Source organism: Oreochromis aureus, linkage group 19 (genome assembly GCF_013358895.1).
Source record: "Oreochromis aureus strain Israel breed Guangdong linkage group 19, ZZ_aureus, whole genome shotgun sequence".
In the NCBI taxonomy this organism is placed as follows: domain Eukaryota; kingdom Metazoa; phylum Chordata; class Actinopteri; order Cichliformes; family Cichlidae; genus Oreochromis; species Oreochromis aureus.
In genome coordinates, this window is record NC_052960.1 from 9,425,844 (window position 1) to 9,453,759 (window position 27,916).

At 37.7% G+C, this 27,916-nt stretch overlaps 1 protein-coding gene, 2 long non-coding RNA genes and 2 gene segments (V, D, J or C); 3 read left to right on the forward strand and 2 right to left on the reverse strand.

The window, feature by feature from the left end:
• The first annotated feature begins 2,693 nt into the window (after positions 1-2,693).
• LOC120434906 lies at positions 2,694-3,295 on the forward strand. The segment is given in 2 exon segments: positions 2,694-2,750; positions 2,869-3,295. Coding segments are annotated over 2 exon segments (417 nt in total).
• Positions 3,296-4,777: 1,482 nt separating this feature from the next.
• LOC120434908 lies at positions 4,778-5,372 on the forward strand. The segment is given in 2 exon segments: positions 4,778-4,834; positions 4,953-5,372. Coding segments are annotated over 2 exon segments (417 nt in total).
• An 8,739-nt stretch (positions 5,373-14,111) lies between these two features.
• Positions 14,112-17,677, forward strand: LOC120434968. The gene is made up of 4 exons (XM_039603650.1): positions 14,112-14,241; positions 14,388-14,687; positions 15,582-15,878; positions 17,637-17,677. The coding sequence occupies exons 1-4, from the start codon at positions 14,193-14,195 to the stop codon at positions 17,675-17,677; spliced, it is 687 nt and encodes a 228-aa protein (XP_039459584.1). The 5' UTR covers positions 14,112-14,192.
• Positions 17,678-22,304: 4,627 nt separating this feature from the next.
• On the reverse strand, positions 22,305-22,873 carry LOC120434914. Its single transcript, XR_005609426.1, has 3 exons — positions 22,768-22,873; positions 22,470-22,606; positions 22,305-22,382 (listed from the first exon to the last, which is right to left on the reverse strand). It is a non-coding gene; the product is annotated as an uncharacterized LOC120434914 (long non-coding RNA).
• A 204-nt stretch (positions 22,874-23,077) lies between these two features.
• Positions 23,078-24,829, reverse strand: LOC120434913. Of its 2 annotated transcripts, none has more exons than XR_005609424.1 (4): positions 24,712-24,829; positions 23,674-23,740; positions 23,424-23,547; positions 23,078-23,303 (listed from the first exon to the last, which is right to left on the reverse strand). It is a non-coding gene; the product is annotated as an uncharacterized LOC120434913 (long non-coding RNA). The 2 variants fall into 2 exon arrangements; XR_005609425.1 differs by having other exon boundaries at positions 23,674-23,737; positions 24,712-24,764.
• Positions 24,830-27,916: the final 3,087 nt, after the last annotated feature.

Below are 27,916 nucleotides of genomic sequence, written 5' to 3' on the forward strand. Positions count from 1 at the left end.
TTATTTATTCAATTAGAACAATTTATATGTATAAAAACTTCGCAGGCTTCAATATTACCGTCTTGTTTCCACATCGTTAGTCTACTGTTACTACATTATTACTAAATTGTGATAGTGTCTTATTTATTACATCTTTTAGCACTAATGTGGGCCTGTGATTTGGGAAAAAAAAGTAGATAACCAAACATTGTATCACATGATGAGATCAAATATACTGGGACGTACCGAAGGGGGACCCACAATACCACCACACCAACAAAGTTACTGACAATTCACAGTGCAGGGACACACTCACCTGCAGGTCTTTATTTAATCTGTGTGAAGCTGTGACAATATGGAATTCTGCACTGTTATACACACGCAGGTTGTGTTGATGGGAATGATGACATACAGACCTCCGTACTGTCGAAACAGAGACACAGCAGAGAGCTGAACAAAAACCTCTGCAAGCTGCAAATTAAACAGATTACTGTTAAACAGATGAGAGTACTTTTGCTTTGAAATTACATTCTTTTTGGTTTGTGTACTGTATTCTTTGATATATTCCTACCACAGTCTGAATGTTAAAATGAAACATAAAAACTACAATTAACTTGTTGCATCTGTCAGAGAAGATTACACTGTTTTAATTCACATTGATAAAAAATATATTAATTATTGGCAAAATTACATTAATCAAAAATCTGTTTCAGCTCATACTATACTCATATTTATATATGCCACATCAACAAACCCAGCCTACAGAAAGAAAGCATGTTTTACATCAGCCCACGTGATCATTGTGGCACACTGCAGTGACACACGTACCTGTAACTCTTCATATCAGTGTAACTACACTGACAGAATAAAGACACTCTTAGTTTTAGAACATGGCTATCACCAGACACAGTCTGCTCAGCTTGGTGGTATCTGTGCTCTGGATAAAAGGTAGTAGTGTAAGACTATTATGCATATTCTAGAAATCTAACATTCTGGGAAACTGTCTTCTGCAAGAGTTAAAATGTTTACTTCTTTAACTTTCACTCCTATACACAGGTGGTGCTGATGGAAGTGATGTCCAGCAGACACCCATACTGTGGGAAAGGGAGGGTAAAAGTGTAACGATGCAGTGTAATCACACGAAGGGTAGTGACTATCTTTGGATGTACTGGTTCAGACAGCTGCCTGGAGAAAAACTAACACTAATTGTGTTTGCAACAACGGGCAAAACAGATAATGAGCATGACTATGGAGATTTCGGCACAGGGAAATTTTCAGCCAGCAAGACTGTTGCTGAGACTGGGACATTCACAGTGAATAAACTGGAGCCAAAAGACCAAGGATGGTATTTCTGTGCTGTGAGTAAACACAATGATACAAACAGAGCAGAGAGCTGAACAAAAACCTCTGGGCAAAGTTCCCATTACCTGCTCTGCTGTAGGGAAACCTCAAGTACAACCACACACATTCTTACTATAATCTGATGCACTCAAATATATCTGCAGTAATGTCAGTTACTGTCACTCACACCGGCAGATTGTGGTCTTGGATTTTATTTCGCTAAGAACACAATAATAATCCTAGACTGCCTAATCTATTGAAAAATAATTCACATGATCATAATCAAAGGTACTGAAAAGAATTAAAGCTCATGTACTGGGATGTCCTGAAGGGGGACCCACTGTACCACCATGCTATCAACATCACTGACAATTCAGAGTGCAGGGACACTCCCATCAGCAGCTCTTCATTTAATCTGTGTGAGACTGTGGCTCAGTTTCTGTGCAACAAAAGATGGATGTCATCATCATTAAACAAGTTCTCTTCACATTGGCAGTCTTCTTGCCATGGCAATTAGGTAAGTTACAACAAAATCAACATTTAAACTTATATAGAGTTGCACTGGTCATGCTGCAGTAAATATACTTTAATCATATTTTGATATGATGCTGAAGGATGTGAGCAATCAAAGTTCAATATGGCATTCTGTACTGTTATACACACATAGGTCACGTTGATGGGAGTGATGTTACCCAGACCCCCATACTGTGGAAATATCAGGGTGACAGTGCAACAATGAGCTGCAACCATACAAAGGGTGATCTCTATTTCCAGATGTACTGGTACAGACAGCTGCCTGGAGAGACAATGACACTAATTGTGTTCACAACAAGAGGCAAAAAAGATGACGATCAAGACTTTGGAGATTTCAGTAAAGAAAAATTCTCAGTCACCAAGCCAACTGCTGATAAAGGGACATTCACAGTGAAGAACCTGCAGCCAAATGACAAAGGATTGTATTTCTGTGCTGTGAGCCAACACAGTGATACAGATGAAGCAGAGAGCTGAACAAAAACCTCAGCTCAGTGTTCACAACTGTTACATAAACTGTAGGGGGACCTCAAACACCACAAACACTCCCAAATATAAATGGCTTTCCCATACATATTTCTGGCACAGTTACTAACAAAATCACAGAACAAGATCAAACAATGCAAAGAGAATTGCAGCAGAAGTGATCAATTAGATGAAAATATTGCTCCACACTGTTAAATATGAAGTCACACATAAGGTAGTATTATTACAGTGAAGCACCTGGTGTCACAAGATAAAAACATGCAAACACTCTCCCACCTGTGACTCATCTCTGCTGTCATACCACACCTCCCAACACAGAAAAAGACTGAGTCTGGTCTCTCAGTGTTATCAGAACACAATAATGTTCACAGCTGCTCTCATCAAACTCTCTGCAGCTTTGCTCTGGTTTGGAGGTATGTTTCATCGTGATGCTGAAGACTAGATAACCTGTGTCTTCAGCTTTAATTTAATGCTAAAATTTTGTGGTGTTTGTGAGGCACTGTATCATAATTTGATTTTTCACACCTACAGGTCTAACTGATGGGAGTGATGTCTCCCAGACTCCTCTGCTATGGAAGTCAGAGGGTCAGTCTGCCACAATGACCTGCAATCACACTAAGAATTTTGATTACACACAGATGTATTGGTATCAACAGCTGCCAGGACAGAAAATAAAGCAAATCGTTTTCACAGCTCCAACAACCCAGCATACTTATGAAAGTGGCTTCAGTGAGGAAAAGTTTCCAGCAACAAAGAACAGTTATGAGACTGGATCTCTGACAGTGGAGAAGCTGGTGCCTGGAGACAGTGGAGTGTATTTCTGTGCTGTGAGTAAACACAGTGATGCAGGTGGATTAAAGAGCTGCACAAATACCCAGACTATGGTTTCACAATGAACTGAAGACATCAGTGTGTTTAATTATCTGTAGGGGGCGCTCAATCCTCATTATTCAGATTTACAGTCATACTAAGCAATATCTGCAGTAACAAAGGGTATGCAATGAGAAAACTTCTCTGCAATCTGGAAGCGTAATTTTCTTGTACTGCTACAGTCAGAATGAACAGAAAAATAAGCATACATGGACACACAAATCACAACATTAGTTTTGGACAAAGAGGAAAGTATACTTACCTTCAGTGTTAATTGTACGATTTTTACGCTCACATGCCCCTCACGATATATAAGTAAACTTTTAGAAATTGTCTTCCAACAACACACGTGAAATAAAAAACAACACAGGAAACAATGAAAATGAACTTTGACACTTTCTCCTGATTTACCTGAAAAAAATGTAATTAAATTGGATAGCTGTTTGTTTAAAGAAGGAATGTGGTATCATATTGTTGTTCAAGATCAGAACTGACCACATGTGTTGTATCAGGTCAGTTAAAGCCTGATTCCCCAGAATTTTAAAGAGACGCTTGCTTAAGTTGAGCAACTCACACGTCACCAAACTCAACCAACCGACTTCACAGAATGTCACACACTGCAGTGACACACCTACCTGTAACTCTTCATAGGTGTGTAACTACACTGGTAGATGAATGTGACTCTCAGTTTTAGAACATGACTATTATTGGACACAGTCTGCTCAGCTTTTTGGTATTTGTGCTCTGGATAAAAGGTAAAATTCAATATTATTCTAACAATCGGAAATGAACAAACTTTATGAAGCTGTCAACTGCATGAGTTTAAATGTCCACCTCTGTAACTATTACTGTTATACACACAGGTCTGACTGATGGAAGTGATGTTGAACAGACACCCATACTGTGGGAAAGGGAAGGTCAAAGTGCAACAATGCAGTGTAATCATACAAAGGGTGCTAATTATCGTTATATGTACTGGTTCAGGCAGCTGCCTGGAGAAACCATGACACTAATTGTGTTTGCAACAACTGGGAAAAAAGATGATGAGCACGACTATGGAACTTTCAAAAAAGATAGATTTTCTGCCAATAAGCCTGTTGTTGAGAATGGGACGTTCACAGTAAAGGACCTGAAGCCAGAAGACAAAGGATGGTATTTCTGTGCTGTGAGCCAACACAGTGATACAGACACAGCAGAGAGCTGAACAAAAACCTCAGCGCAGTGTTCACTACTGTTACATAAACTGTAGGGGGACCTCAAACACCACAAACACTCCCAAATATAAATGGCTTTCCCATACATATTTCTGGCACAGTTACTAACAAAATCACAGAACAAGATCAAACAATGCAAAGAGAATTGCAGCAGAAATGATCAATTAGATGAAAATATTGCTCCACACTGTTAAAGATGCAGTGACACATAAGGTAGTATTATTACAGTGAAGCACCTGGTGTCACAAGATAAAAACATGCAAAACACTCTCCCACCTGTGACTCATCTCTGCTGTCATACCACACCTCCCAACACAGAAAAAGACTGAGTCTGGTCTCTCAGTGTTATCAGAACACAATAATGTTCACAGCTGCTCTCATCAAACTCTCTGCAGCTTTGCTCTGGTTTGGAGGTATGTTTCATCGTGATGCTGAAGACTAGATAACCTGTGTCTTCAGCTTTAATTTAATGCTAAAATTTTGTGGTGTTTGTGAGGCACTGTATCATAATTTGATTTTTCACACCTACAGGTCTAACTGATGGGAGTGATGTCTCCCAGACTCCTCTGCTATGGAAGTCAGAGGGTCAGTCTGCCACAATGACCTGCAATCACACTAAGAGTTTTGATTACACACAGATGTATTGGTATCAACAGCTGCCAGGACAGAAAATAAAGCAAATCGTTTTCACAGCTCCAAACACCCAGCATACTTATGAAAGTGGCTTCAGTGAGGAAAAGTTTCCAGCAACAAAGAGCAGTTATGAGACTGGATCTTTGACAGTGGAGAAGCTGGTGCCTGGAGACAGTGGAGTGTATTTCTGTGCTGTGAGTAAACACAGTGATGCAGGTGGATTAAAGAGCTGCACAAATACCCAGACTATGGTTTCACAATGAACTGAAGACATCAGTGTGTTTGATTATCTGTAGGGGGCGCTCAATGCTCATTATTCAGATTTACAGTCATACTAAGCAATATCTGCAGTAACAAAGGGTATGCAATGAGAAAACTCCTCTGCAATCTGGAAGCATAATTTTCTTGTACTGCTACAGTCAGAATGAACAGAAAAATAAGCATACATGGACACACAAATCACAACATTAGTTTTGGACAAAGAGGAAAGTATACTTATCTTCAGTGTTAATTGTATGATTTTTACGCTCACATGCCCCTCACGATATATAAGTAAACTTTTAGAAATTGTCTTCCAACAACACACGTGAAATAAAAAACAACACAGGGAACAATGAAAATGAACTTTGACACTTTCTCCTGATTTACCTGAAAAAAATGTAATTAAATTGGATAGCTGTTTGTTTAAAGAAGGAATGTGGTATCATATTGTTGTTCAAGATCAGGACTGACCACATGTGTTGTATCAGGTCAGTTAAAGCCTGATTCCCCAGAATTTTAAAGAGACGCTTGTTTCAGTTGAGCAACTCTCACGTCACCAAACTCAACCAACCGACTTCACAGAATGTCACACACTGCAGTGACACACCTACCTGCAACTCTTCATAGCTGTGTAACTACACTGGTAGATGAATGTGACTCTCAGTTTTAGAACATGACTATTATTGGACACAGTCTGCTCAGCTTTTTGGTATTTGTGCTCTGGATAAAAGGTAAAATCCAATATTATTCTAACAATCAGAAATGAACAAACTTTATGAAGCTGTCAACTGCATGAGTTTAAATGTCCACCTATGTAACTATTACTGTTATACACACAGGTCTGACTGATGGAAGTGATGTTGAACAGACACCCATACTGTGGGAAAGGGAAGGTCAAAGTGCAACAATGCAGTGTAATCATACAAAGGATGCTACTTATCGTTATATGTACTGGTTCAGGCAGCTGCCTGGAGAAACCATGACACTAATTGTGTTTGCAACAACTGGGAAAAAAGATAATGAGCACGACTACGGGAATTTTGACAAAGATAAATTTTCTGCCAATAAGCCTGTTGTTGAGAATGGGACGTTCACAGTGAAGAACCTGAAGCCAGAAGACAAAGGATGGTATTTCTGTGCTGTGAGCCAACACAGTGATACAGACACAGCAGAGAGCTGAACAAAAACCTCTGGGCAAAGTTCCCATTGTCTGCAACCTCAAGTACAACCACACCATGTCTCACAATAATGTGACACTCCCACATTTCTATCACTTTATATGTATGTCATGTCAGACTTCTCAGCACTCACACTGTGTTTTCTATTTTAGTTTTGACATGAATGATCACAGCTGTTTAGTATTTTCATATTGTTCTCTGAGTCTGCATTTAGATATATATAAGATGACTTTTTGATTGATTTTTAACACCACAGGTCTCACTGATGGGGGTGACGTCTCCAGAACTGCTGAGAGTTCATATCTTCAGAAGTACTGGTATCAAAAGCTGCATGAGGTGAACAGATGCATTTTTTCATAACTGCATTGGTCAGTCATAAATATAAACTGGCTTTAATCCAGGAAAAAGTCCAGCATTAAAGACAAAGACTGCTCAGACTGTATCTCTGAGAATGTGGAAGTTAGTGTCTGGAGACAGTGGAGTGTATTTCTGTACTGTGAATCAACATAAATGCTACAGCAGACTTACAAAATCGAAATCTTCAATCCAGACTGATGCCAAACATGCTAGGTAGCTAGTGTGGCAAATAAACCAGGTGAGTGGTCGGACTGTGCAAAGTCTAAAAACAGTCATACCGGAGATAAACCGGAGAAACACAAGGACAAGCAAGAAGAACAGAAGGACTAGTAGCAACACTGTGAATTGCTAACCTACCAAAAAGTTGTTGTTGTTGTTTTTTTTAACCTAACAAAAAGTAGAACCAAGGAACTAAATCAGTGATTCCTAACGTGTGGGCCGGTGCCCTCAGGTGGTCCGTGAAGGTACTGCAGGTGGGCTTCAGTAAGAACAGAAATTCAGGTTGAAGTTACTCACAAGCACATATTTACGCATTTTACAAACGTATATTAATTTATTCATTTATATAAAAAGTTAATTAAAACTGGTAATAGCAGGTAGGTAGTTTGTGATATTATAACTATAAGGGGCAACTATAATTACCCTCCAAGTATTCTTCCAAAGAGGAATACATGGAATACATACATGCTTATACGTTACATTCACTTTCATTCCACTCATTAAATAATATCATCAACAAACCCAGCCTCCTTAGCTTGTTAGTGTGACTGACTTTTATCTAATCATCTACACTTTAACAGACAGAAAGAGTATTTTACATTAACCCACAGGATGAATGGATGCCACTCACTGCAGTGACACGCCTCCCTGTAAGTCTTCATATTAGCCTAACTACCCTTACAACTGTACAAGACTCTTAGATGTAGATCATGACTATTATCAGACACAGTCTGCTCAGCTTGGTGGTGTTTGTGCTCTGGACAAAAGGTAAAATACTCTAAGATCAGTAGATATCCCAGAAATGTGACAGCATTTGGGAAAATGACAACTGCAAGATTTAATATATACACTTATGTAACTTTCAGTGTTCTACACACAGGTCTGACTGATGGAAGTGATGTTGAACAGACTCCCACACTTTGGGAAAAGGAGGGTAAAAGTGCAACAATGCAGTGTAATCACACAAAGGATTTTACCTATAGTTATATGTACTGGTTCAGACAGCTGCCTGGAGAAACAATGACATTAATTGTATTTGCAACAACAGGCAAAAAAGATAATGAGCATGACTATGGGAATTTTGACAAAGAGAAATTTTCAGCAAGCCTGTTGCTGAGAGTGGGACATTTAGTGGTGAGTGACAGGAGAATGGCGGCTAAGCTGTCATCCCTGATGGACAACATCTCCCACCCCATGCATGAGACTGTGAAGGCACTGAGCAGCTCCTTCAGTGGGAGACTGCGGCACCCACGGTGTGGGACGGAGAGATTTCGCAGGTCTTTCCTCCCCACTGCTGTCAGACTCTACAATAAAGACTTTTGCAGCTGATCAAACACACAAACCCACACATGTGCAATAAGACTGCTATATGTGCAATTCTTCTTCTGACGAAGTTGTGTTTTTGTATTTTCCTACTCAGTTGTATATAGTATTTGTATTTCTATTTTATTCTATTGTATATATTATTCTATTCCATTTTATTCTATTGTACATAGTATTTTATTTTATTTTATTTTATTTTATTGCATTCCAGTGTTTTCTAATTTCTGCTACATAACTTTGCACTTTTGCTGTAACAAAACAAATTTCCCACCTGTGGGACTAATAAAGGCCATCTTATCTTATCTTATCTTTACAGTAAAGAACCTGAAGCCAGAAGACAAAGGATGGTATTTCTGCGCTGTGAGCCAACACAGTGATACAGACACAGAAGAGAGCTGAACATAAACCTCTGGGCAAAGTTCCCATCATCTGTAGAGAAACCTCAAGTACTGCCACACAAAACTGTGGAACTGCCAAATACAATTCTTCATATATCTGTTAGACCTGTTGTTTCTATTGCAGTTTGCTCAGATCACAAGAATGATCACTGATGCTGGAAGTTCATTACCTTACACTGCATTGCAAATCACAAGATACGCTCTTATGTTACCTTTGTACTTATGCTAACAATGTCTTTCTATTATTTCACAGTTGTTGGAAGTCCTGTAAAATTACTCAGCTGATATGCCCCTCTGTTGTGAGGGACAAAGCTTGAAGCGCTTTCAGGCAGACTTAGTGAGCTGCACGGCATCATAAAATTCCCTAGTCTCTTCACAGAATGTGCAACTCTCTCAATTGGTGATTTGTTTATGTTCCAAATTTTAAACCGTCTCACATGACATTGGCACTTCTGACCTGCACTGCTACCTGCTGTTTAAACTCAAAACACAGCTGTAGAGCCTGGGGACAAATTTACTCATCACTTCCCAAGAGTGATGAGAAAAGCTGAGCCCAAACCTAGGACACCAAGGTCTAACTATGCTCTGCTGATGTAACACATCCATGCAAATGTTAGGTATCTGACCGTACTGTGTTCAGCACTCACAACACAACACAGTGATCCAGTAATTTTGGTATCAGTACAAAAGTGACTGGGATTACAGGGAAATAGTACATGGTTATTACCGTAGCCTGTATCTTATCATACATAATGACCCATTTTGGAAAAACCACATCTAAAAGGAACTGTCGGATCAACTTAACATTCAGCTATAAAAGCATAATTTTGTTTCAACATTTCTTGATTATGACAATTGAAGTACTCCAACTAGTATACATGTCTAATTACTAAAAATAAGACATCAACTTCTTGCAACTTTCAGTTTTATATTTATGAAAGACCAGCATTCACAGCAGATATTTTAAAATTTCAACTGATTTCAACGTCATACATTTTTCATAATTCTTTATCTTCGTTAACTGACTGATTCTCAAGCCAATTTTAATGCTTTGTCAAGCTCAGAACTTCAAGCCTGGCTCGCTGAGCTAATCAATGTGACTGATCTGTATGTAGGGGGAGCTCCTGTACAGCTTGTATCTATGCATTTTACTTTACGTGTGAGCAGATTTTTTTTCTTACACCAGCTTATAGGATCAAAGAACTTCATACATTGTACTACCTGTTTGAAATTGTTCTTATCTCTGTAACTACTGTAAACCAGCAGAGAACATGACTGTTATTGGATGCGGTCTGCTCAGCTTGTTGGTTTTTGTGCTCTGGATTAAAGGTAAAGTTTATAAGGGGACAACATTTATGAACCTGTCATTAGTTGAGGGTAAAATATTGTAACATCAACATTTCCAGCTATCAGAAGGTGACAACTGTTAAGTGCAAGAGTTAAAAAGTTTACTTGATTAACTTCAACTGTTGTACACACAGGTGGTACTGATGGAAGTGATGTCCAACAGACTCCCATACTGTGGGGAAGGGTGAGTGGAAGTGCAACAATGTACTGTAACCACACAAAGGGTGATGTCTATTTCCAGATGTGCTGGTATAGACAGCTACCAGGACAAACTCTGGAACTAATTGTGTTCATAAGTATAGCCAAAAATGGTGATGATCATGACTATGGAAATTTAAACACAGAGAAATTTTCGGCCAGTAAGTCAGTTCCTGAGAGTGGGACATTGACAGTGAAGAACCTGGAGCCAAAAGACAGAGGCTTGTATTTCTGTGTTGTGAGCAAGCACAGTGATACAGCTACAGCAGAGAGCTGAACAGAAACCTATATGCAATGTTTCCATTATCTGCTTAAATACTTAAATAAACTTTAAGTACATACACACATTGTCTCACAGTAATGTGACACTCCCACATGTATCTCTGCATATATCACACCCGCTGACAGTTGACTGTGGTTTCTATTTCAGTTTGCTCAGAACACAGTGATGATCACAGCTGCTCTGATCAAACTCTCTGCAGCTCTGCTCTGTATCGGAGGTACTTTACAAGTTGTTATTTTACACTAAAAGCTGCTATGCTGTTTTTTTAGTTAACATATAGAAAAGTTGTTGGAGGTCTTGTTACATGATGTGACTTTTTAATTCTCAGGTCTAACTGGTGGGAGTGATGTCTCACAGACTCCCCTGTTGTGGAGTACCGAGGGTCAGTCTGTCACAATGGATTGCAGCCACACTAAGGGGGGTACATATCGACAGATGTATTGGTATCAGCAGTTGCCAGGGAAGGGAATGAAGCAAATTGTTTTTACAACTGCATACAGTACTCACACATATGAAAGTGGCTTCAGTGAGCAAAAGTTTCCAGCAACAAAGACCAATGAACAAACTGGATCTCTGACAGTAAAGCAGCTGGTGCCTGAAGACAGTGGAGTGTATTTCTGTTCTGTGAGTGAACACAGTGATACAGGTGGATTAAAGAGCCGCACAAATACTCCCTACAGACAGCACACTGATAAACTAAAGATATCAGTGTCTGTAGGGGGAGCTCTGTACCTGTTACTGATGTCAGGACTTGGTTATGGTTCTGCATTCCTTTTTTAATGATCTATGATAAGAACGGCTTATTGCAGTTACACTGGCATGGCAGTATAGATATTTTTTAACAGCATTAATGTTGCTTGACTTTTTTTTATTTATTTACAAGCTAATTATTTATTTCAATGTTTAACACAGCAACTTTAATAAAATGTTAGATTACATCTGAGTTTTACTTTATGTTTTTGATAGTTTTTTATGAACAGTCACAAGCAGACAAGTACCTGAAAAAGGAATTTTCTGTGAATAAAGGCCACATTTATTTGGATTGTGTTGTACAATAAGACACACGGCCTAATTGAAACTGCCTTGTGCATGGTAGCAGTAATGATTTACCTCTTTTGCAGCACAGCATCATGCTTAACAGCTCCTGAAAATATCTCAGTGTAAGAGTAATCTTTAAAGAAGATCAACATGAACTCAGCTCTCATCATCATCATCATCATCATCATCTATTTCTTGGTTCTCTGTTTCTGGTATTTAAACCTGCTTTGGTTCCAAGATATTCGTTTTAGATGAGTTAGTATCAACAGCTTTCAGGGAACAGTGCTTTTGAAAACGAGAGAAACAAGTGTACAGCAATCTGGCCGAATGCTATAACATTACAATAACAGTTGCTTGCTATATCATTATATTTATATACTTTCTAACACACTGATAAGAACACAGAAAAACCTACACAGAGTCAAGCCAGAAACCTTCTTGCTTCAGTGCATATTCTGTTGCTTACCTTCTTGGTATCATAATTTTTGTCTCCTCCCCTTTAAGTAACCCGCAGCATGTGTTCAGCCTCTCACTCAGTGCAGATACAAAGAGGAACATAACAACATTATGATGAGAATCATCACCAGGATCATTCTTCTGCTTCTCTGCTTCTGTACGTTTGAAACTGAATTTATTGCTCACAGCTGGCATTTTTATTTTGGTTCACTTTATATTGTTTTTCACTTTCACCACAGGTCCTTCATTGTGCACAAGAGTTCAGCAGGTTCCATCATCAATATTAGGAAGTCTTAATGGTGAAACAGCAATCAGCTGCAACCATTCAGAGAGTACATACAACGTAATATTGTGGTACCAGAAGCCAAGGGGTGACTCTGCTCTTAAACTCATTGGATATATTTTATATGGAAACCCAACCATTGAGGATGGATTCCAAGAATCTTTCAAAATTAGTGGAGATGGGTCAGTAAAATCACAGCTTGAAGTGGAGAAACTCAAAGCTGAAGACAGCGGTATTTATTACTGTGCAGCTAGTACGCACAGTGAGCTAGTTAACGTCTTGCTTTTACAAAAACCCTACATGATATTACGCCACATAAATAAGCAGCGAAGAAGAGCGCACCTGCGTCTAGCTGCTGTTTATGGCAGGAAATCACCAATGATATCAGCCATAAAACCATCTCTTCCTGTGTTAGCCCACACAGAAGAATGCATTGATGATGAAGCGACACACATAATGTAGATCCCTCCTCTTCCTTTACATTCAGGCAGCTCTGTTCATATTCGTCACACCTTTGTTTTCATCAATGTAAGGATCATGATCAGACTCATCATCCATTTTGGAACGCTGTCATTCTGTTTAACAGGTAATGTTCAATTCAAACATACAAAATCTTTCTAAAATATTTAAAGTTTTTTGTTACCTCTAAAGCTTTTATTTTTTAAACTTTTACTCTGCAGAAGTCCCAAAATCTGGTGTTCATCAGACTCCAGCTGCCCTCATTAAGGCCCCAGGAGAGGAAATCCAAATACACTGCAACCATTCAAACAATAAATTTGATATGATACAGTGGTACAAACAGTCTCCGGGGAAAAATGAAATGATTTTACTCGGTTATGCACGATTTACCTTTACAGCTGTTGAAGATGCATTTGAAAACATTTATAAAGTGACAGGTGAAGGGAGTAGGCTGTCAACTTTTCACATTCCAAAGCTGAGAGAGTCTGTGGACAGCGCCATGTATTTCTGTGCTGCCAGCGCTGCACAGTGTTGCATCTACTATCCTTCTTCAACAAAAACCTCCTCTAATGCAGACAGCAGCAGTTATTCGAGAGAGCACCAAATAAACCACATATCAGTGACTGCTCAGACAGCTGTCATGCCATGAAACAGCTATAATTATTTCATCCTTTAGGGAGCACTGTTTCTCTCCACATTGTTTGAATTCTGATCATTTCAACTGGATTTCATATTTGAGGAAACAATACATAACACTTAAACACAGCAGGAGTTCTTTAGAAAGAAAAGACGAGTCTGGGTTATTAAGAGAAGTGTGAGGGCTGGAAAACAGAGGTGGAGCAAAAGAATGAAGAATAATAGAAATGGGTAGAGAAGAAGAAAAAGCAATAGTGACAGGAGCATTGAGGAGACTGCTTCCCTGTTAGCTCCTTCCTTTCTCTGTACTTACATCCTGCCCCACCATGCAGCGATCATATATCTGTTCCATTCACCCACAACCTCAGCTTTTCGATCCCTTTAATAAAACTTTAATAAAACTCTTTAATTTTGTGTGTGTGTGTGTGTGTGTGTGTGTGTGTGTGTGTGTGTGTGTGTGTGTGTGTGTGTGTGTGTATCTGCTCCCTAAAGTTCAATATTCCAGTGATCAGCTCTCACAGCTCAGTCTCACGCACCTGTAACATTTTCCTTTATGGTGTGGCAGTACATCTTTCTTAGACCTTAATACTGCATCAGGCTGACACCATGATAGTGGGCTCCACCCACAGAATGAAGTTTTACTCAAAAGCTAGTTTACTCAGAAAGGTTGGAGATCCCAAGCAGAACTGAAAACAAGGCATCATGATATTTCTGCTCCTGAGCTTCCATTTAAACTGCATTCTAGTTTCAGGTAAATACCATAAATGTGCTTAATGGTTTAGGACATGATTGCACAGTACGATTATTATAACAGTATATAAGTTGCATTTTTAAAATATAATTTTAGGTTAACTCCTATACATTGTTTCTTACTTTTGATGTTGGTCTGTTCAACAGGTTCCTCTTTCAGTGATCAAGTCGACCAGACTCCAGCTAATATTTACACAACAGGAGAAAATGTTAAAATCTACTGCTCACACAGCATTACAAACTATAACCGAATACTTTGGTACAAGCAGTCAAAAACACAGCTACAACTGCTCGGATTTTTATTTTCAGGTAGGAGTACTATAGAGCCTGGAGTGAATGTGACGATGGATGGGGGTGCAAATGTAAAAGAGAAGTGCACATTAACAATTAAGGACATCGAACTGAGCAGCAGTGGAGTGTACTTCTGTGCTGCTTATTACCACAGTGGTGCACATCACTGCACCTCAATACAAAAACCTATCAAACGTGTTCTTAATCTTTTTATTACAGCCTCTCACACCTGGAATCAGCCATTAAAACCAATGTTGGTCTCACAAAGATCAGATATTATAACAGAAGGTTCCTTATAAACAACTATGCAGCATTTGAGCTGCCATTTGAGATTGGCCTGTAATAAAGGCCAATCTCAAATGGCAAATATATCTGTAGGGGATTATTATTGGCTGTTGACTATGAAAAAAAAAGCTTAAAAAACAAAACAAAACAAAGAATCATTTTAAGATACATTAGTTAAGTTTTAGATGTTTAACCATTTAAATACATAAGACTTATATTTCATAAAGTACTAGAAAATTAGTGATTTAATTATTTTAAATACATTGAATAAGATGAAGAAACTTGGTTGGTTGGGTCTCTGTAATTAACAGGAGAGTTTCCTCTACTAGTGTAACCTTGGTTGTGGTGCATGTCCTCTCATGTCCTGTCATAAGGTGGCAGTATATCTTTGAGTTTCTCACTGAACCAGGTGTGTGAATTGGTGGTTGTGAATGGCACAATCCTGTAGATAAAAATCAACCTCAGGATATAATAGGACTCCACCTACCGAGTGATGATCCACTCATAAGAGGCAGACATAAGAGAAGTTAGACGTAATTGACACAACTGAGAACATCTGTCATAGCAAGGCATCATGATTGTTCTACTCCTCAGCATCTATTTTAAATGTAATCTAGTTACAGGTAATGCCATGAACGTGTTAAATATATTTGATGAGAGTATTATACACTGCTACTATTATGACTGTACGTCACAATTTTTGATGTAATTTTTCATTTGTACTTATATATTGTGTCTTACTTTTGTTTGGTGTCTGTTCAACAGTTTCCGCCTCAAGTGATCAAGTCGACCAGACTCCAGCTAATATTTACACAAACGGAGAAGAAGCTCAAATCTACTGCTCACACAGTATTACAAACTATAACACAATTCTCTGGTACAAGCAGTCAGAGGAAACACTACAATTGCTCGGATACCTGCGTGTTGGCAAAGGTACTCCAGAGACTGGAGTGAATGTAACGATAGATGGGGGTGCAAATGAAAAAGAGAACTGCACATTAACGATCACGGATCTCAAACTGAGCAGCAGTGGAGTGTACTTCTGTGCTGCTAGTTACCACAGTGCTTCACATCACTGCACCTCAATACAAAAACCTATCAAACATGTGTTCTTAATCTTTTTATTACAGCCTCTCACACCTGGAATCAGCCATTAAAACCAATGTTGGTCTCACAAAGATCAGATATTATAACAGAAGGTTCCTTATAAAAAAAACAATGCAACATTTGAGCTGCCACTTCCTGTAATAGAGGCCAATCTCCAATTGCAAATACATCTGTAGAGGATTATTATTGGCTGCTGACTATGAATACAACAGCTTAAAGAAGAAAAAACAAAACATTTTATGATACATTATTTAAGTTTTAGATGTTTAACCATTAAAATACTCAAGACTTATATTTCATAAAGTACTAGAAAATTAGTGATTTAATTATTTGAAATACATTGAATAAGATGAAGAAACTTGGTTGGTTGGGTCTCTCTAATTAACAGCAGAGTTTCCTCTACTAGTGTAACCTTGGTTGTGGTGCATGTCCTCTCATGTCCTGTCATAAGGTGGCAGTATATCTTTGAGTTTCTCACTGAACCAGGTGTGTGAACTGGTGGTTGTGAATGGCACAATCCTTTAGATAAAAATAAACCTCAGGATATAATAGGACTCCACCCCCGAGTGATGATCCACTCATAAGAGGCAGACATAAGAGAAGTTAGACGTAATTGACACAACTGAGAACATCTGTCATAGCAAGGCATCATGATTATTCTACTCCTCAGCATCTATTTTAAATGTAATCTAGTTACAGGTAATGTCATGAACGTGTTAAATATATTTGATGAGAGTATAATACACTGCTCCATTTACGATTTTATGCCACAATTTTTGATGTAATATTTTGTTTGTACTTATATATTGTGTCTTACTTTTATTTGGTGTCTGTTCAACAGTTTCCTCCTCAAGTGATCAAGTCGACCAGACTCCAGCTAATATTTACACAACAGGAGAAGAAGTTAAAATCTACTGCTCACACAGCATTCAAAGCTATGAAATAATTCTCTGGTACAAGCAGTCAAAGAAAACTCTACAATTGCTTGGATACCTGCGTTTTGGCAAAGGTTATCCAGAACCTGGAGTGAATGTGACAATAGGTGGGAGTGCAAATGTAAAAGAGAAGTGCACATTAACAATTAAGGACATTGAACTGAACAGCAGTGGAGTGTACTTCTGTGCTGCTAGTTACCACAGTGCTGCACATCACTGCACCTCAATACAAAAACCTATCAAATATGTGTTCTTAATCTTTTTATTACAGCCTCTCACACCTGGAATCAGCCATTAAAACCAATGTTGGTCTCACAAAGATCAGATATTATAACAGAAGGTTCCTTATAAACAACTATGCAACATTTGAGCTGCCACTTCCTGTAATAGAGGCCAATCTCGATTGTTAAATATATCTGTAGGGGATTATTATTAGCTTTTGACTATGAATAAAACAGTTTAAAATAAAAAAACAACTTTTAAAGATATATTAGTTAAGTTTTAGATGTTTAACCATTTAAATACACAAGACTTACGTTTCATATAGTACTAGAAAACTAGTGATTAATTATTTTAAATACATTCACTAAGATGAAGAAAGTAGTTTACTTTCAAAGATTTGTGAAATAAGACCTGAAAATTTTGAATTAGTGTTGGACTTTTAACAAACAAACAACTTATACTGCATTAAAATGTACAGCTTTTATAAAACTTTTAATCATTTTCAATAACTAAAACAAAAGGTGATTTGTGATGATTTGCTTCCTGTTGTGTAAAGGTGGTATGCTTTTGACCATAGAGCTGCAGACGGGAAGTTGAATGGTTTGGTCTGTGTCATTAACAGGAGAGTTTCCTCTCCTAGTGTAACCTTGGTGATCGCACATGTATTTCGTTTTAGGGTGTGTTTAATTTGTGTGGATTATAATGTAAATTTATGTTGCACACTAGATTTTGTAATATTATTTTATGATTTTACCCTTTTAACTTTATTATAAATTAGTAATTACTTTATTGTCACTTACTTCAATTTATAATTTTATGTATAATAATCAAGTTATTTCTTATGGCATTTTGTAAGGTCACTTTGGTTCTTACCCAGTGTTTACGGTGGGACTGTTTATGGTGTGACAGGTCCTTGTGCCTTGTGCATTGCAGAGTTGATGTAAAACGTTGAGTCCTGCCATGTTGGTGTTTATTTTAGATCATTTCTAAGAATTTTAAACTATAGCCTGCAATACACCCACAGTCCGGAAAGACTGGAAAACAGTCTACCACAACCAAAAATCAGGGTTACATTGACTTAAAATAAAATTGAAACACAGCATCATTAAGACTGATGTTGAATTCATCATTGCCATTGCAATATACTTCTATGCTTCTTAATTGCTACAGCTGCTTCATAATCCTGCTGGTTAATACAAAAATATCCCTGTGAAGTTTTCATCTGTTCTTCCGAAAAGCTCAAGACACCTGTAACATGTCCTGTCATAAGGTGGCAGCATATCTATAAGTTTCACACTGAACCAGGTGTGTGTATTAGTGGTTGTGAATGGCAAAATCCTGTATATAAAAATCAACCTCAGACTATAATAGGACTCCACCCACCGAATGACGAGCCGCTCATAAGAGGCGGACATAAGAGAAGTTAGACGTAATCAACACAACTGAGAACATCTGTCATAGCAAGGCATCATGATTATTCTACTCCTCAGCATCTATTTTAAATGTAATCTAGTTACAGGTAATGTCAAGAGTGCTTTAATGCATTATATTATACACTTTTTTGAGTATTATACACTGCTACTGTTATGACTGTATGCCACATTTTATGATGTAATTCGTAATTGGTACTTATATATTGTGTCTTACTTTTATTGGTGTCTGCTCAACAGTTTCCTCTTCAAGTGATCAAGTCAACCAGACTCCAGCTAATATTTACACAACAGGAGAAGAAGTTAAAATCAACTGCTCACACAGTATTCAAAGCTATAACACAATCCTCTGGTACAAGCAGTCAAAAACACAGCTTCAACTGCTGGGATTTTTATTTTTAGGTCAAGATACTATAGAGCCGGGAGCTAATGTGACGATAGATGGGGGTGCAAATGTAAAAGAGAAGTGCACATTAACAATTAAGGACATCGAACTGAGCAGCAGTGGAGTGTACTTCTGTGCTGCTAGTTACCACAGTGCTTCACATCACTGCACCTCAATACAAAAACCTGTCAAACATGTGTTCTTAATCTTTTTAATACAGCCTGTCACACCTGGAATCAGCCATTAAAACCAATGTTGGTCTCACAAAGATCAGATATTATAACAGAAGGTTCCTTATAAAAGAAACAATACAACATTTGAGCTGCCACTTCCTGTAATAGAGGCCAATCTCCAATTGCAAATACATCTGTAGAGGATTATTATTGGCTGCTGACTATGAATACAACAGCTTAAAGAAGAAAAAACAAAACATTTTATGATACATTATTTAAGTTTTAGATGTTTAACCATTAAAATACTGAAGACTTATATTTCATGAAGTACTAGAAAATTAGTGATTTAATTATTTTAAATACACTGAATAAAATGAAGAAACTTGGTTGGTTGGGTCTCTGTAATTAACAGGAGAGTTTCCTCTGCTAGTGTAACCTTGGTTGTGGTGCATGTCCTCTCATGTCCTGTCGTAAGGTGGCAGTATATCTTTGAGTTTCTCACTGAACCAGGTGTGTGAACTGGTGGTTGTGAATGGCACAATCCTGTAGATAAAAATAAACCTCAGGATATAATAGGACTCCACCCCCGAGTGATGATCCGCTCATAAGAGCCAGACATAAGAGAAGTTAGACGTAATCAACACAACTGAAAACATCTGTCATAGCGAGGCATCATGATTATTCTACTCCTCAGCATCTATTTTAAATGTAATCTAGTTACAGGTAATGTCAAGAGTGCTTTAAATGTATCATATTATACACTTTTCTGAGTATTATACACAGCTACTGTTATGACTGTATGCCACATTTTATGATGTAATTCGTAATTGGTACTTATATATTGTGTCTTACTTTTATTGGTGTCTTCTCAACAGTTTCCTCTTCAAGTGATCAAGTCAACCAGACTCCAGCTAATATTTACACAACAGGAGAAGAAGTTAAAATCAACTGCTCACACAGTATTCAAGGCTATGACCAAATCCTCTGGTACAAGCAGTCAGAGAAAACTCTACAATTGCTTGGATACCTGCGTTTTGGCAAAGATTATCCAGAACCTGGAGTGAATGTGACAATAGGTGGGAGTGCAAATGTAAAAGAGAATTGCACATTAACGATTAAGGAATTCGAACTGAGCAGCAGTGGAGTGTACTTCTGTGCTGCTAGTTACCACAGTGCTGCACATCACTGCACCTCAATACAAAAACCTAACACACACTTGTTTTTCTCTATATTACAGCTCACAGCCTCTCACACCTGGAGTCAGCCATTATAACCAATGTCTCACAGAGATCAGATATTATAATAGAAGCTTCCCTATGAGTTGCAATGAAACATTTAAGCTGCCACATCCTGTGATAAAAAAGCACTCTTTAATATTAAAATTATCTGCAGTGTCTGATTTCATTGGGGGGAACATGTCATCATAAATTTCCCGTATATTTTCTCTTTATTTTCACATTGAGTTGAGTCTCTATAATCTCTAAATTGTTTTTGTTGGTTTCCTGTAATCTTGAATGTTTTTAATCAACCCATTACTAAAGACTTAATACTTAGTAAAGAATGAATACATTAACACATGAATACATAATGATATAAGATATTTCTCTGAAAAAACAAACACTCTATGTTGACGACATTATGATACACAGTAAAATTTGCAGTGTCAAACTAACACTTAAAGAGTTAAATTTAACACTGTTTCCGAGTCTATTTGGTCCCATTCGGAATTGGTGTTAAATCAACTCTTTCTATAGTGTTAAAATTTTAGAGTAAATTTAACTCTAAATAGAGTAAAAATTTAACACTGAGTAACACCGCATAGTGTTAAATCAACTTAACACTACTAGTAGTGTCATATTATTTACTCTATCATAGTGATAAATTAACTCTATTTGAGTAAAATCCCACTGATTTTTAACACTGAATTGAGTTATTTGAAATTAACACTGGGGTTCAAAGAACTCTGATGGGAGTTGATGTTACTCTATACTGTGTTATTCATACACTAATCTCTAGTGAAAAATTAGCTCTCATAGAGTAAAATTTGTAATTAATTTTACACCAAGTAGTGTTACTAAAACTCTTCCTGTAATGTTACCTTTACACACAATTCACTGTTTTGCAGCATGAAAACCTGGTTTTTAATAATGCTTTTACATATAAAACAAGTAAGCAAAGACCACAACTAGATAATACATTTAACAGCTTTATTTTTATGTTAGGCTCAAAATATAAAAACATCTCATGTAGTGTATAAAACACTTTAAAACAATGAATTTAGTTTGGCATAAAACTGCAATATGGAACGACATACAGGAGGAATCTGAAATGCCATACTTCATTTGAAGAAGCAACACAGCTCATTTATGTTCAACACCTTCAGCACCATATTGGGATGCAGTCTGACCCTAAATGCATGATAATGGTCATCAAAACACAGGGTTTCCATCAGTTTTCCATGAGAGCAATACAATGTCATCTTTCACAACAATACTTTTGATCTTACAAAAAACCGGAATCTCAGACACTACATCTGCACAGATGATAAAGTCAGGCGGTACTCTGTACCGTGTGTTATTATCCACTTAGCTGAAAACAAACACAGCTCCAAGCAATTTCTGGACCTTCTTCCAGCTCTCCAAGTGTCACCATCTTTCCTGGTCCTAAAGCTAATCTTTCAAGGCTAAAGGACTCCCAATGCTTTATTTTATTACTATTATATTTATTTTTACTTGTGGTGTCCTGTAAAGGTACACTCTGTAAGGCTGCATCTTTAGCCTGAGTATGAATCTCAAAAACACTTCCTCCATTGAGGAGACAAAACTATTCACAGTAGATTGGCTTAATCCAGCTGCCCTGAGTTGTGCAACAGCAGAGGCACACATATCCAAAGTGCTCTTATTTGACCTTTTCAGATGTTGTGGGTGTGTTTCTTCTACATTAGTTGACATCACCTCCCTGTAGTGCTAACTTCTTTAACTGCCACATCAGGCTGTAGATTAACATCAGTGTCAGCCTGTTGGTCAAAATAGTTAAGGTGTTTGGTATTTAAATGTTTTCTAAAACCCGTGGTTTGGATGAAGCGTGTACATGTTGTGAAGCATAGTGTTGTAAGATGTGCCAAAAACACAAAATGTGCTTTAAACAGTTCATCAAAAGAACCAAGTGAAGAGGTAGACTTGCATGGCATGGCATTCTTGTCAAGAATAATGAAGAACCAGTGGATGTCATTCTTTTTTCACCCCAACAGCCAGGAGGTAGGGTTGAGTGCTGGTAGTGACGGCATCAAGGTGCTCTTGGATATTTGTTCCAGTCTGAAAAGACAAATACAGACAGGCAATAAGAATCAAGTTTTCTTAAACTGGTAATTCATAACATAAAAATAGAAAAGAAACACAAACCTTCTTGAAGACCACAAGATGCCTTTCTGCTTGAGAAGCTGACACCTTTCCTGGTCTCTTCCGACCCTGACCAGATGATGGAATCAGATGTAATAGCAAAAGAATTGCTATTGTCCCACCTGTCCCACTGTCCCAGCCTGCAAAAGTTATTTGTTTTAATAAAGTTGAATCATCATCAACAATATATTTCAATGCATTGAAAAATGTTTGAGTAGACCCAAAAGACAAAAAGGATAACTGTTCTGTGACAAACATTATATATGCTATGAATGTGCTAATCAAAGAAACAACAGCTCACCAATGTCAGCATTAACTTCAGTGGCATCCTCAGGTGAGTCAGCTGCCAGCAAAAGTTCTTTCAGGTCACTGGTAGAAGGAAGCTTTCTGCCTTGTTGGATAATCTTTCTTTTTGAATGTTGTTGGCCACCTCTCCAGCAACCTGCCTGATACATCCTCACCAAACATCAGTACAAAATCCTGTTCGATCTGTAACAGGAAGAGAATAGAGAATTATATCTGCTATCTACAAAATATTAAAGTGTGTTTACATTGTCAAAGTAATGACAAATATTCACCAAGCCTTTGATATCTTTGAAACGTGGAAAACAGACAGTATGTTGCTTGACAGCAGGAGGTCAAGGACCATGCTGTGTCGATAAACAAATGTCAACTTCATCTTCTTCTTGACTGTGTCTTCATCAGCTGAATGTTTCATCAGAGAGATTGTATCCTTGCACTCATCCTCACTCAGCACCTTCTCTGTAACAAACTGCAACTCTCGTCTGACAGTTGGTCCACCACACTGGTCTTCACTCGATGATCCATCTCCTGGTGCTAGACAATATGAAATACAGCTTCTTTATCAAAACTAATAACAACATTTAATAACCATTATTAATAAAGAACCACAATGTGGAACTGTATTATGTATTTCCACTGAATTATAAATGTTACCTCCAGATGATAATCGCCTCCCTTTAGCGGTGCATCTCTGTATGGTTTTAATCCTCCAGGCCAAGTACCCAGTGCCACTCTCGCCATCATAATAATGTTCCTTGGAGAGTGACATGTACAGACACTGATAAATGAATGAACAAAATAAGTTATGTAACAATGAACAGTTGATAAGGACATACATTTTAGCAGGATTTAAAATGTTTAAACGTGATTTTGGTTGTATCAGTTATTACTATGAGCTACTTACTTACAATTCCTCTGGCATGCTTCCTGTAGACAGTAATTTCTTATAGTCAGTGCTCTTCATCGAACTACTGTAAACAGAAAATGTGAATATTAAAACAGTCCCATAAATACCAGTAAAACAGCCTTGCATTGTTATTTCTTACACTGTATGTTACTTTTTCAGTGTAACAAGGTGTTTCAGCCCTTTGGCTGTAGTTTTAAGCCCTGTACTAAATGAGTATTTCACCTACATGAAATATATTCCTCAATACAAAACTAAAATAATTACTAGTACTTTTACCGTTTGTCTGATCTAACTTAGCACTAGGGAGTCAGTATTTTGTTCATCTTTAGTTTAACATACTGAATAGTCTGCTAACCAAACTGGAAAAAGGTAACTTGTGTCAATACCATCATTAGTTAACATCAAGTTAACTCACTACAAATACAAACACTGTCATCTTAAGTTCAAACTAATAAAAGAAAACATTACAAACTGAATCCTGGATATTTTGGATACTTTATTAAGTTTATACTGCGCTGGTTGTAATAACTGTAACTGTAAAATCGCTAAAGACAGCGGAATTGAAATAAGACAATAACCTTACTGAAAACGACCTCTATAGCTAGGTATCCAAAAGAAGTGAAAGATGTAACATTAGTGTAAAATTTTAATTAGTTAATGCTTGCCTTACATAATTTAAAATGTAACAATAAATGCTTAAGTGCCCGTGCACCAATGTTAGCCAAAATGCTAGTTAGCTAGCTAATGTTAATATGTAGCTCCCAACACATAGAGGGTTTAATTTAATGGAATTTCAAACATGCTAGAACACAACACAATCACCACTACACACTGAAATACATTAACAATCCTTACAGTCTTAGCCAACACTAATTAACAACCTTACGTTAGCATACAGACAGTGTCACATTTGCTTCAGGTACAAAATGAAATATATAATAAACATGGACAAAAGGAATGTAACCTTATTTTAACATGCTACTTGTGTTTAAAATGTCAAATTGTTGGTTTAATAAGTGAATATGAACAACTTACCGTGTAACTGATGTGAAGAAAATGGCGCCGTGAAAAATCCTCTCAGTTTGAAAAGGAGTCTGTGGTGGGAGGAGCTTTCTAGTGTAACATTGACACTGCGTCTTTTAACTCCGCGAATTATCACCCACACTGGGAGGCGTTTTGCTCCAGCTGTCGTTATAATGACTCTATTAGAGTAAATACACTTTAACACTGCTGATTTAACACTGGGAAATTTACTGTGTAGTTTACCATTAAAGGTTTTCGTAAAAGAAACTGTTATTAACTTTTAAAGAAAAGGAAACTGTAAATTTGCTGGTTATATTGTAAAGCTGCATGAATACCAGCTCAGTGCTGGACTTTAAACAATCTAAAGGTGTTTTATAACTTAAATAACACTACCTTTGGTAAAAGACCAGCTGTGACAGTTTTAACAATAGGTAGATACCAGCATAGATTAAGATGGAAACACAATAACAAGTAGATTTATGTTCATTCAGTCAGAAAACACAACATCATGATCATTTTCTTGCCTGTTCACACCCCCATGCACCTTTAACATTTCCTCTCATAAGGTGGCAGCATATATCCTTGCTCAGAATTCTATACTGAGCAAAGAGTGTGCATTTGTAATAGTTATTGACACAGTGATGTTCATGATAGTAAATTTAGGACATAAGAAGACTCCACCTGCTGAATGAGAGTTTGCTCATGAGAAAGTTTCTTCATTGATGAGAAATAATCGACGCAACTAAGATCATCATGATCATTCTACTCCTCAGCATCTATGCTAATATACTAATTTCAGGTAATGCAGTGGATATGTTTAATATATTTTAGAACAGTATTAAACAATGTTACTGACATAACTTTAAGCTGCATTTATAATTCTTGTCTTTTCAACAGGTTCTTCTGGCAGTCATCAAGTCGACCAGACTCCAGCTAATATTTACTCAAAAGGAGAAGAAACTAAACTCTACTGTTCACACAGTATTTCAGGGTATTACCAAATCCTCTGGTACAAGCAGTCAAAGAAACAGCTACAATATCTTGGATACATATACTTAGGTAAAAGTTCTCTAGAAACTGGAGTCAATGTGACAATAGATGGGGGTGCAGAAAGATAAGATAAGATAACCTTTATTAGTCCCACACGTGGGAAATTTGTTTTGTCACAGCAGGAAGTGGACAGTGCAAAAGTTACGAAGGAAAAATTAGAATAAAATAAAATAAGAATAAATACAGTACACAACTGTACAGAATAGAATAAAATAAAATACTATATACAGTAAAATAAAATAGAATAAAATATACAATAAGATAAAAATAGAATACAAATGCTATATACAACTGAGTAAAAATACAACGATGCCAGAAAGATTATTGCACATTAGTGTTATTGCACATGTGTGGATGTGTGTGTTTGATCAGTTAAAGTCTTTGTTGTGGAGTCTGACAGCAGTGGGGAGGAAAGACCTGCGAAATCTCTCCGTCCCACACCGTGGGTGCCGCAGTCTCCCACTGAAGGAGCTGCTCAGTGCTGTCACAGTCTCATGCATGGGGTGGGAGATGTTGTCCAACAGGGATGACAGCTTAGCCGCCATTCTCCTGTCACTCACCACCTCCACTGGGTCCAGAGGGCATCCTAGAACAGAGCTGGCCCTTCGGATCAGCCTGTTCAGTCTCTTCCTGTCCCCGGCAGAGATGTTGCCGCCCCAGCAGACCACACCATAAAAGATGGCTGAGGCCACCACAGAGTCATAGAAGGTCTTCAGGAGTGGGCCCTCCACTCCAAACGACCTGAGTCTCCGCAGCAGGTACAGTCTGCTCTGCCCTTTCCTGTTGAGGGCGTCTGAGTTATGAGTCCAGTTCAGTTTGCTGTTCAGATGAACACCAAGGTACCTGTAGCTGTCCACAGCCTCAATGTCCATACCTTGGATGTTCAGTGGTTGCAGTGGAGGATGTTTGTGCCGAAAAAGGTGAGAACTGCACATTAACGATTAAGGATCTCAAAGTGAGCAGCAGTGGAGTGTACTTCTGTGCTGCTACCTCCCACAGTGCTGCACATCACTGCACCTCAGTATAAAAACTTCCCAGACACATTTTTGAAAATATCTGTATTAAAGCTCACAATTCCTCACACCTGGAATCAGCCATTAAAACCAATGTTGGTCTCACAAAGATCAGATATAGGAAATAACTGGATATTATAAAGAGAAACCAACATTAAAAATGTCTGACATATCTCAGTTTTACCATAAAAACTATCACAACTCAAAATCTCACGTTTTTCAGTTTGGGATATAAATACTTTTTACTATTTTTGCTATTTCTCTGTGAGCCACCATACTACATTTTTAATAAACAATCAAGTGGGATTTAAGTGAAGTGACTTTCTGATTTAATTCAAGAGATTTAACACAGATGTGTTACAGTCTTGTTCTATACATCGTACCTGATTTCACATCACCAAATATTGTGTGTCTTACGTTGAGATGCTCTGCTTGGCCTTTACTGCAAACACCTTCAGCTGCCGTTTGTTTGTGAGTCTCTCTGAGACAGGGGAAGCAAAACTGAACATAATGCACACGGGAAAAGGGACTATCAAAATAAAACAGGATGTACGACTAAGACAAATAAACTTGACAGATCTAAACAGGGAAATAACCGTGGAGACAGAAAGGTAAAAAACATTTAGACAAGACTGCCTCTCACAGGAGATGCTGAGGACAAGAAAAGGAACCAATATGATTAAACAATAAATCATTAACCAGAAATATAGATAAAACTCAGAGGCACGAGAAAGAATTAAACTCAAGATTAAGCAATACAGAGCATGAATTTAAATAACCTCTTAAATGCGGAAGAAACATTCACAAGAAAACTCAAAATGCTGGGTCCCAACCAGGACCATGACAGATAAGGAGTGCCTTCTCTCCTGCTCCATATTTTTCTTTTCCCATCATCTTCGATTTGTCTGTCCAAACATTTTTTCACAACTGTGTGCCTCCTTTAGATTGTTTCTGCAAAAGTTTAAAACTGTACTCTCAAATTTACTCGTTGTCTTCTGTGGTTCATATCACTGCTCATCAGTACATAATCTTCCCAAACACCATCTCAGAGCACTGCGCACCTTTAAAACATCCCGTCGTAAGGTGGCAGTATGTCTTTACCTTTAACGCTGAGCAGTTTTGTAAATTTGTGGCCAAGGTTGACACAGTGATGA